The 11333-nt window shown below is 38.2% G+C and overlaps 1 protein-coding gene and 1 long non-coding RNA gene across 5 annotated transcripts in view; one reads left to right on the top strand and one right to left on the bottom strand.

Moving 5' to 3' along the window:
• Positions 1-11333, bottom strand: part of LOC110394877 (cadherin-6) — a 106463-nt gene that overhangs the window by 45608 nt on the left and 49522 nt on the right. The window contains exon 3 of the mRNA XM_021388933.1: positions 9487-9843. Coding sequence (XP_021244608.1) covers positions 9487-9714 — 228 coding nt within the window. The 5' untranslated portion in view covers positions 9715-9843. The remainder of the gene's footprint in view (positions 1-9486; positions 9844-11333) is intronic.
• The window catches only part of LOC110394879, a 62723-nt gene that overhangs the window by 11972 nt on the left and 39418 nt on the right, over positions 1-11333 (top strand). For 2 of the 4 annotated variants that reach the window (XR_002435993.1, XR_002435994.1), the window contains exons 2-4: positions 2321-2366; positions 3151-3248; positions 4549-4631. This is a non-coding gene — a long non-coding RNA (uncharacterized LOC110394879). Of the gene's footprint in view, positions 1-2320; positions 2367-2588; positions 2628-3150; positions 3249-4548; positions 4632-11333 lie in introns of all 4 variants that reach the window. The other 2 variants (XR_002435992.1, XR_002435995.1) reach the window with 2 other exon arrangements.

Consider the following 11333-nt stretch of genomic DNA (forward strand, 5'->3'; position numbering starts at 1 on the left):
AAGGCTTTTGGTATAATATCTGGATAGACAAATCGGTGAGATATGGATGTCATAAATGGATGGTAAAATGTGAGGAAAACTTCATGGATAGGCAAACTCAAAGGGTTGAGATCTGTGGTTAGAAATACCACTGGTGGTTGATTACCCGTCATGTTCCTAGGGGGTTGACACTGGGGGTTAATACTGCTTACTGTCTTCATGAATTATTTGAATGATGGAATGCACTCAACGATTTTTGTAAATCATAACAAAAAAAAGGTTGTTTGCATAGAGAGCTCTCAATATTGGGAAGGTAGAGTTCCTATCTGGAGAGATATCAGCAGCTTGGAGAAATGGACTCGTGAAGTTCAGCACAGGCAAATATAAGTTCCTGCATCTGTGCTGGAATATGGGCTGGATAGAGAAATAGTTTTTCACTGAAAAGTCTGGATGTTTCACTTCAATAAGCTGAAAATGTCCTTGCTGAGAAAAAAGCCAACTGAACACTGGTTTCTTTTAGTAATAGTATAGCCTATTGTCAGAGGGCATAGATCATTCTCCTCTATTCATAGCTTGTGAGAATGTAAGTGGAGCACTGCATTTAGTTTTGTCCCTCCTCTATAAAAGAAAGACATTGACATACAGCAGTGAGCCTACTGAAGGGTTACCAAGAGGGCTGGGGGCTGGAACATATGATGTATGAGGAGAGGAGAAATAAATGTTTTTGTTTAGATTTCAGAAGAGAAGGTTTATGGTTGTTTACAGCTACCTAATGGCAGAGAGTAGATAAAGACAGAGATAAAGAAGACAGTGAAAAGATGAAAGGCAGTAGTTAGAAATTGCAATAAGGGAAATTCTGATTAGATATTTGGAGAAAAAAAAAAATCAAAGGAGAGACAGTTAAGCACTGAGGGAATTGCCCAAGAAAGTGTGGAATCTCTGTACTTGGAGATAAACAGAACTTGACTGAGCCCTGAGCAACATGCTCTAAATGGACCTGCTTTGAGCAGAGGGGTCAACAGATCCCTCTGAGAGTTTCTTCCAACCTAAATTATTCTGTGACTCTATCTGTCAGGAGTGATATTCAGTGCTGGACAGTTCAAGATTCAACACTGCCTGTCTAGGAATGAGGGTTAATTTTGACTGGAGAGCCTGGTATTCTTTTGGTGAGAATATTTTTGTCTATATTCTCCAAATTATTATCTAGTATTTGTGGAATAAAAAAATATTTCTTGAGAACATGTAATGGATATGGTCAAATCAGTATAAATCATCTAAAAGGAGTGTGCCAGAAAATACTTTCTGCAAGTAAAATCATAAATATTTGCATGAGGTGGGTTAATCAGGATGAACTGTGGAGATCCTGACAGGCTGTGTTACCTGGAAGTAGCATGAGGCTCATGCTCACACCAGTTCACAATTATCATGAACATACATGCAAGAGGTTTTTATGTGCAGGGCATTAATTCTCTGGCTGAAACCCCGTTGGAGGTTGTTATTCCCTGTGTCTACTGGAAATTCTCTGAGGAATTTTAGCAGTTATAAGTAGCATTAACTCTCCTTTAAGCAACTGACCTGAAACGTGTAGAACCACAGAGCATGGGCTGGAAAGAATCTCAGAATGCTCTGACACCTCTGTTTGCATGGCCTTTAAATCTGGCGCCCGAGTCAGCTTGATTGCGGGGTCTGCTATGTAGGAGGAAGCATGTCATAGAGCCAAAGATACAGTTATACTCTTTGATTCTATCTTTTAGGGAGAATTTAACCTCTTATTCATGATAACATAACGCAAACACAGAAGTTAAACACATTACGTGACTTGAGTTGATGTAGCCTGCCAACATGGAGATGCAGTATGCACAAAGCTGACAAATGTGCTGAAGAAAATAGAATGATCATAATGAAGCAGTGCAGGGCAGTAAAACCTTCTTTGTTGCAGTAGATACTTAACAGTGAAACAGTGCTTCACGAACAGGTAAGAAATAGTGCTGGGTAAACAGCCTCTCTATACAGAGAGGCCACTCCAGCTTTTCCGTCTAGGCTTTTCTGGAGTCCAGCTCCATTCAGTGTGGCAGACTTCAGCTCAGGATAGAAGGGCTGCAGTCTGAGTGATATGTCTCCCAAATAAACAACTCTGAAAAGAAAACACTAGGAATTATAGTTTCAGATTAAACATTTGCTGATATGTTTTTCCCCTTCTATAATGTAGAGTTTAGCTCCCAGCTCACTCAGCATTTTATTTTTCTACAAATTTTATTGTCCTTGATGATGTGTGTTTTTTCTTTTGTGAAATTAGAAAAAGAAAGAAATGATATTTTTTTTCCTTCTCTCTTCCTTCCAGAGGGCGATTCTTACCTTTCCTTCATCTGTGACCTCAGGCTTTCACGGTAAGTACAAGCTTCACTGAACCCTGAAGCATTTGCAACTGCATGCTAAGGTTTGCTTCACCCCATTAATGGTGAAAGCAAGCCACAGTCTGCATTAGCACATACAGATCAGTGGTAGCTATTCACATCACAACACATTTACAGTTTGTGTTTTGAAATGCTATGCTGACTGACCACAACTCTCAATCTGCTTCTGCCCCACTGTGAACCTGTGTTCACCAGGGAGAGAAACAGGAGCAAAAGCAAGGAGAGTCACAGAGGGTAAGTTTTGTTTAATGAAAAGCTTTACAGATATTAATCTGTAATTTTTGATGAGCCAACTGTAAATAGCAAATGGTGGAATAACAATGGTTCTTTGTCATGAGCCTGACAGAGGGATTTTTTTCTAGCTGTTGCTAGCCTGCAAGTTCTATATTCACAACACTGCAACTTTATAGAGAAGACTTTACTTTGCTGTACAAACAAATAGAAAAATGGTAATCACAGCTCCAAAGATCAGTAATTTAAGTAACCCAAAATAAACCATGAACTTCACCTGTAGTTTCTCCCTGGGGAGAAAGATAAATGTGTTCAGCTATTTTTGTATAGCTGGAAGTGTAAGGGCACACAGTCCAAGAAGATGGGCAGACTGCTGACAAAGAGAGGACAGGATGATTTGTGGAAAGATGTGGCCCAAAATGTAAGCACTGGTATGAGTGGACTGTTAGCATATAGGAATCAAAACCGTGTAGTTGAGGGCACAAAAAAAATTGAAATGCATAATTCTTGCTTTTCATTTCTCAAGCCAGAGAGAAATATTGTCTTGAGGTTTTCAGAATTTGCTTGCCTTGACCTTTCAAGGTAGAATGGGAAGAAGAGGATGAGGTTATGTTCCATGGCATTGTAAGTACTATCATGTACCATAAAGGAGATGTGGAATGTTTGAGACAGATGGTTGTATGGCACTAATATTGTGTAATATATTTGGGTATAAGGATGATGCCAAGTAGATTCACAATTATGAGGATCGTAAATGTTAAGCATGCTTTGTTTCCAGCCTTTCATTTTCTGAATGTCATTCTTGCCCATCCCACTCATTTCTCATTATCTCCTTTCTTAGTCCCCATGTGATGATTTAAAATCTGCAGCCTGTTTCTGGATTCATGTCCTGGGCCTTTAACCTCTCAACAGTCCCTTGTTTCAGTTATCTCTATTCCACAGAGACCAACAGTATAGAGGGTTTCTATCAGCATCAGTAAATCTTTCAAAGAGGAATATAAGACAAGTGTGTGTATGTGTGTGCAATTCAGTATAAGAATGAAGGGCAGTTGGGAAAGTCAAGTGGTAGACCATAAAATATGAATGATGGATGAGGAATAAAGGCAGTGCACACATGCCATGGCATTTGTTCTACTTTTTACAAGAATGACATATATTCAGCCTGTTGAAGCAATAGGCAGGTGGAGGCTAAGAACTCTGATGTTTTTCATTATTACTTTAATTGTGGTCTAGAAATTTCTGATTTTAGCTCTGTCATTTAACCACTCTGTATATGTTGGTTTTCTCATCTACAAAAGGCTTGTGCTAATGCTTTTTTCCCCACAGTGTTAAGCATATTGTTGCAATTAACTAATATTGGTACTCATAAAGGACCCTGTGACTTTCTTGTCAGTAGCAAGGGCAAGAGTGTCATACACAGTCCACAAAAGCTCTGTGCTCTGCTAAGAGAAAAGTGGAATACAACATATTGCAGATAGCTTTCCAAAGACTCTGGCACCCTCACACAGGTGGAGGGAGGCTGCATCAGGAAATGTACAAGGCTTCACTCCTCCTCCATCTGTGTGGTGGTGGGTGTGGTGTCATCTGAGAGGTACATCATGGAGTCATGTTTTTTGTGTGCATTTGGCTGTGAAAGAAGAAAGCTGAGGAATTGCCAGGGATGGGGGTCTAGCCCAGAGGCCTGTGTACACTATGGGTAGTGCTGCAATTAGCTTGACTGAAGCAACCGAGAAATGACTGATGGCTCTCAGTTTTGCTGTGTGCCACTCCAGGACCAGAAATTGCTCAGGACAAAGTCATTCCGAGACTTAAAGTCTGGCTCTTGGGTTCCATTTCTCTTGGAAAAGCAGAAAGTAGAATCTGTTCCTGTTTTGAGTAGACTCACTGAATAAGATGAAGTCACAGATATAACTTTTAATTTTAGGCGTCATGGAGAAAGCAAATGGTCACTGTGTTTGGAATAGGAAACTGAAGGCATCATGAGGATATCACAGCATTAGTTACAAGGTAAAGAAAACCAACAATACTTGCCAATGGAATTGTGTAAGGAATGCTAAAAGCCCAGATGCAAATAGTCATTTTAGTTCGACTCTACGAATCTTCACTTTTTTTTGGAAAACAAAAGTTTTGGTGATAAGTACAGAATACTAGCTTATTAAGGATCTGAAAGGAAAAGTTTTTCTTGCTAATTGCACTGTCGTCTGATTAAGATGTCATAACTTTTTCGCATTGGAGTATGCGACCTATTGCTGATCAAAATGTTGAAAATGCGTGGACTGTACTACAGGACAGTAATTTCCCTTCTTTAAATAGCCCCTCATGTCCAGTCACAGCTGTACATCTCTCTCTCACAATGTGTCTTAGTCCCACTACTTGCAATGGTTTGGAAACATTCTGCCTTTTTGATTTGATTCTAGTGATGCTTGCCTTCAAAACAGTTGTAGCCATAAGTAAAGCCAGGGAAAAGGAAGCAAAATATTACTGGAAAGTGTATCGTAATACTATTCAGTTCATCCCCTCCTCCCTAAAAGCAGGACTGATAGTACCTAAACCATTCCTTACAAAGGAATCTTTCCCAGTGTTTTCTTCAACACCAAGCAGAAGGATTCTGTTTTTGCTGAGGTGCAGTATCCTTTCTACTTTGGCGAGCCACGTAGCAGCAGAACTTTGACTTTTATCTTCCTTGAAAAATTGAGTTGTCAGCAAAGGATGATTGTTTATGATGGGTGGTACAGGTAGAAACATCAGATAGCTTCCAGGCAAGCATACAGCTTGAATTATTTGAACATCAGTAAGACACAAAAAATGAAAAGTATGTCTGGAAGTTTCCTTTCACTGTCAGATAGACAGTGTGACAAAACCATTCTGCCTGTTGTTATCAGGAAAGCAAGTTGCTCCTTTCTACTGCAGGCTGCCAGAAGCTGTTTCCAGGTTAATGAGTAAGATTTAAGTCTTGTTCAGATCTTTCTTTAGTCTAAATGAAAGAGGCATCCTATCCCTTTATATAACAATGACTTGTAGGTTTGTGCTCTGACAAGACCACTCAGTGATGGATGCCAGTACATTGATTTCATGCAGCCAATGGGATAGCTGCGTAAAGACATCAGGTGCATACAAATGGTAACTATACCTTTGAGTCTACTATTGCAACAAAAGATTTCTTTCACTCTTGCTCAGAAATATCTGAAGACCTCTGAGGAATGCAGCATATATTTCTATATACAGCTGCAATACCACTTTATTTTTTACCTATGACTTAGAGAGGCACTCACCCCAGCACTTTAAAATTTTACTGAACAGCCATTGGTACAAGTAGATATTTTTTAAAAAACCTAATTCCAATGTTGGAGATTTTTTTCTGGACAGAAGTATTGGGCACTTCTCTACTTTGATACTCATGTAATCCTTTTATTTTATTTTGGGATTGAGTCCCTGCCAAGTGCCATAATTTCTGAACCAGAAGAAAAGATATCTTCAGGTTAAAATGTCACTGTGCCCATCAATCACACTTCAATGAATAGCTGTAGCTCACAAGTTATTCAGCAATGCAATGAATAATTCCAGTCTAGAACTTTTATACAGGTCCCTCATATTACTAAGACTGAGTCTAACCAAGACTAGAGGGCATGTATTTCTATTCTTTTTCAGAGGACTGATTTTTGTGAATATGTAGGAATGAAACTTGGGAATAGAAGAACTAGATGATAAAATAGTGGATCTGATGTCCATGCCGCAGCGTACAATCAGCTTGTGTTGATAACCTTGAGAGATTTGTGGCAGATGCATATTCTTGTCCAAGATACGCAGCATATTTGGGTTGATAGTAAAATCTGTAGTAAACAAAACCAGGCGACCTCTTTCTAATAGTTCATGGTACCTATGGCTACCAGAGAAGGACTACTTTGTTTTGTATATGCTCAGGTGTGCTTAGACAATTATCTCCTTAAGGATGGAAGCATTTGGGTTTGCTGGATATAGAGCTGTCAACGGTTTACGGGCGTTGGGCCTGGTTCCGTGACGAAGGGGATGGGGGATCCACGGGTCCACGCCCCGGGAAAAGGGAAAAGAGGAAAAAGGGTAAGGAGATGGCCCTGAGAGCAAAGAACAGCGCAGCAATCTGAGGAGAAACAAACTAATTTACTAAATAAAATATCAGAATGCAAAACAACACACTATAATACAATATAATTACAATTCTCAATTACATTACTCTTCCTCCTCTCCAAAACTATCATGATATAAATGTGTTTTTTGTAGTGTAAACAGTTGCAGATTTTTATGACTGTAATATGGGCAGTTATTAAAAAAAAATAATGCTGTTGGAATCTTTTACAGCCAACTTATGTCTAATCTTTTGATACAGGTGTTTGAATTAAACATGTTAACAATGAACAGAAAAGACATAAGCAAAAGCAGACTAAAAGATTTTTTCTTTTTTTAGAAGATTTTATTATAATTCTGATGTTAATGTCCACCCGCTTCAACTACTGAACACAAAAAGCAAAAAAGCTAGATTTGACTGCCTGTGCAGTAAAAAGAAAGCACAGCTCCCCTTTACATGCATATATTGCTATTGTTTTCAAAGATTTTCCTATTCATGTTTCCTTGTGATATAAGGGAATAAAAAGATGATAACCAAGAAGTCTTATTTTCAGTTCATATTTAAGGTTACCATTTTGTCCTCTGAGACAAAATATGCTTCATAAACATGTTCATTATCCTCATTTGCCCACACCAATCAAGTTTAATTGCTCAGCTAAATTGCCTGGTTACCTCAATTTGGAGACATTCAGCTGTTTCTATCATTTATCCTCACACCAATATTCAACTTTCTCTAATAATAAATGGCTGCTCTTCCATGCCTTTTGGCTAATTGTTAAATTACAAGGGTGTGAGCAGTTCTGGCATTTGAAAGACGTGTGAAAGGCCACTTGTGAACAGCCCAGGGACACAGAATCAATGACATTTATACATTACGTGTCATTTCTGTGCTTTGTAATAGTAAATGTATTAAGGTACAAATAGACAGGAGAATAACTTAAAAATAACAACCATGTTTTTTCTGTCTCAGTGACTCTACTTCAAACTTTCTTGGTTTTTTTTTTTTTTTTGGTCCAACTAGATCATTTTTAGCTGTCTCACTGCAAACACATCCTGAAGGAATATTTGCTCCCCTAACAATCCCTCTGAAGTCAATAGCTTCTACTTGAATTCTGCAGTGTAGAGAATGGGAGACTTGGGACTGAGAAGGTTTAATGTCAGAATTTGCAGTGAAAATGACAGCCTGGAGAAAGAGCTCGCTACCTTGACCCCCGCAAGTATTCCATAAAACAAGCATGTGTAGAGGGCTGCTGTCTTCCAATTGGTGTTCTTTCTTTTTCATTGGCTTCATACTGCTTGTCTGTTTGATTTGTTTGGATTCTGTTTGGTTTGGTTTTCTTTTGCTCTCTCATCTTCTGTTTTTGTGTTCTCCTTAGGTAGACCTCTTTTCCTGAATTCTATCTTCTACCCAAATTTGATTTTTGTTCCCCCCACTATCTTGTTTCCTTTTTGTAAAGTTTCCTCTCCACCCACCTCTGTCTTTCTAGTTCTCCTCTCTTACTCTCCTCTGGCTTTTTTTCTTACTCTCTTATCTTCCCTTCTGCTTCTCTCTGAGGACTCTCTGCCTTTGGCATTTTCCTGCAGATTGGGTTCAGTGGTACTCTTCATGAATGCTGATTATCTTGGTTGGAGCTCTATGAGTATTACACCAGCTGAGTAGCTCTTCATTTGAATCGTGCCTTGCAGCCATTTAGTAGGAAAGGAGTGTCACATCCAACTTTGAGTGACAGCTGATTGGCAGGCAAGAAAAACAGCCACCATCTCTCATGGGAATGCTCAGAAGCTTGTAGAGGGATATAAAATGTCAAACCACTGTGATCTGCAGCCTCTGCTGAGAGGCCTGAAAGATCAAGCTAGATCAGACACAACCCCCTTTTGAGTTTGGAAAACTAAGCTATATTGTTTTTACTTTGAATGTCATCATCAATAGCATAATTTCTGTATTCTGCAAGAGAGACTCCTATAGATTATGGCACCTTGGGCAGTGTAGGCTCCCTCTAAATAAACCACAAATGCATTAGCTCTGCAGTTTACGTAAGGATTGTTACCTACATAGGGAGGTGGATGTTCTCAGAATTGAGGTGTAATTTTTATTTTTTTACAGACCATTTTCTAACTGTCGGCATGCTTTGAGCTTAGAACTTTTCAGCCGATTGTTACTTAGCGCATGAGCACAGTGTTCTTCAACTCTTTGTAATAGCATGGCTGGTGTACTATCGTCGTGTCCCAGAGTCTTCAGTGACTTCAGAAAACCTCATCAGAAAATGGCTGCAGCACTGGTATGTGCAATGGGGAATAAGCAATGGAACGGTTGCTTCTGTGGGGTAGGGAGAATCCTCACAAAAGTATAGGCACTGTGTATCCTAAGCATCTTGGACTAAACCCTCTTCAAGTATATATAGTTTGACTCTATACAGTTAATGAACGTGAAGGAAAACACAAATTTTAAAGATAAAAACTGGACTAGACTATCCTAAAATTGAGCTGCATCATTTCCATTAAAAAATAACTAAAAAAACACAAAAGCTTTTAAAGATTTGGGCATGATTGGCCGTGGGACTTACAAGTTAAACTAGAACTCCTTGTTGTTGATTACAATTTGAAGCTGAAGTATACTAACCTTTCTGCTGAATTACTCCTCAGCTGAAGCAGGGCAGACAGGAATGAGAACTGAGAACTGTAGCAGGCATTATTCTTACCTACTTGCTATTGCTGGCTATCTAATTCTTCTAAAATTAAAACATATCTAAAAGAATCTTACCTTGCCAACATACTGATAGTCAGTTCCTGTATATTCCTCTAATAAAAAGAACTGATTCCACATCCAACTCCTTTTGGAACGACTGAGGTCTCTCCTGCTGTTTCCAGACAATACCAAAACCTTTTCCTTCTCTGGAAAGCCACTAGTCCTTTTGGACAACAAAGTTAAGAAACTTTGGTGGGGCTGGCCAGCCCAAAACAGCAGCCAGAAGCAATGGTAAGTTCTCATCACGGCAACAAGAGAAGATCTAAATAGCAACTTTTTTTTCTTGTTCTCAAGCTAACCTATTTTACTGCATTGAATCCAATCTCATGCCGTCTTCGTTCTTTAAGTAGTCTTTGCAGTCTCAAAGGATCTCTGAAAAGAAAAATAGTAATGTTTTAAGTATTTTCAAAGATATTAACAATCACCATTACAGCAAGTAAATCCAAAAATTAGAAGAGCAATAAGAAAATTAGAAGAGATTGTTGAAAAGCAGGGCTGTTCCTGGTTAAAAACATTGCAGGTGGTTCTTTAAATAATTGGAGTAAATCTATATTGAGCAGAAGGAGGTAGTCCTGATATGTTATGGTGTTGGTGATATTTTTTTTTCCCTTCACCTCCATTTACTTTCATTCATGAACTAAGGCAAAAAAGTTTTTACATTTTTACAGCCTGGGCTTTGCAATATAGCTGTTTTCTGATTTCTGATTGGGATCTTGATATGGTTACTTTATTGTGTTGAAGAAGGATTAGCAAGAGTGCATACTGTCATCTCAAGGACATTCAGTTGGTATAGTTATGGGTTGAAGAGCCGGAAATGTCCAGGATTTTGCCTTCAAATTTAGGGAATGTTGCCCTTAACTTCATTTAGGAAGGGTCAAGTAAACAGGTTAGTGAAATAAATGTATGTATTTGGAAGTGTCTCCCATGCTCCGGACTTGTCTGACACTGTGAAGTTAAGTGGAAGTCTTTGTTTTCTTTGTTACCTGCTGCCTGACTTATGTGCTGAGTTTTGAAACTTTAAATGAATAGTTATATATGTAAATATTTCTATTAATTAAGTAAAAAATATAGCAGTCATCTAGTTCATCTCTGCCTCTGGGCTCCCACTAGCTACTGCTTCCTATTTTTAATACTAAATATCTGTACACCTTCAAAACAATAATGAAAATGATCCCTATCTCTGAAAATTGCATGACTTTCATCATGAAAACACCATGCGTCCAGTACTGTAGTTTGGTGTTGACAGTTCTTCTGTTTTAAAGTTGAAAGCTTTTACTGAGTAAGAAAAAAACGTTATAAGGAACAGCTTTGGAACAATTTGTAATCTAAAGAAATTAGAATTAGTTGACAGAAAACTTCCACAGTATATAAGAACACTTTTCATAAACATTGTTCATTTTTTTATTTCAAACAGATCTACACTCTTAAAGTATATTTGCTTGATTTTCATTTTGTTTTGCATAGATGTTCTTATCAGAAACTATAAATCATTCTGAACCAGCTCAAAATTCAACATGGCAGCTCTCAATGTTTGTAAATAAAATAGTTGAATGGTAATCTGACTTTATACTAAATCGAAAAGAGGTTTTATTTTATTTTCTAGACATTTCATGCATCACTATTTGGATCATATTGTACATCAAAGATCATTCTTTTCCCTGTATTTTACGTTGTTTTTTTTTTTAAGGGGTAAAACAGGCAGAATTTAACCTTTGAGGTACACTGATGCATTTAGAATATTTCCAGTGCCTCCTGTCAGTCACTCTTCTGGTTGTCACTGTTCTTAGTAATAAATTGCATAAAATAACCTCAAGTCTCTCATAGTTCCTCTTAGTAAATCATTTTCTATTTAAAAAAAAAAA

The sequence above is a fragment of the Numida meleagris genome, chromosome 2, assembly GCF_002078875.1.
Source record: "Numida meleagris isolate 19003 breed g44 Domestic line chromosome 2, NumMel1.0, whole genome shotgun sequence".
Lineage (NCBI taxonomy): Eukaryota > Metazoa > Chordata > Aves > Galliformes > Numididae > Numida > Numida meleagris.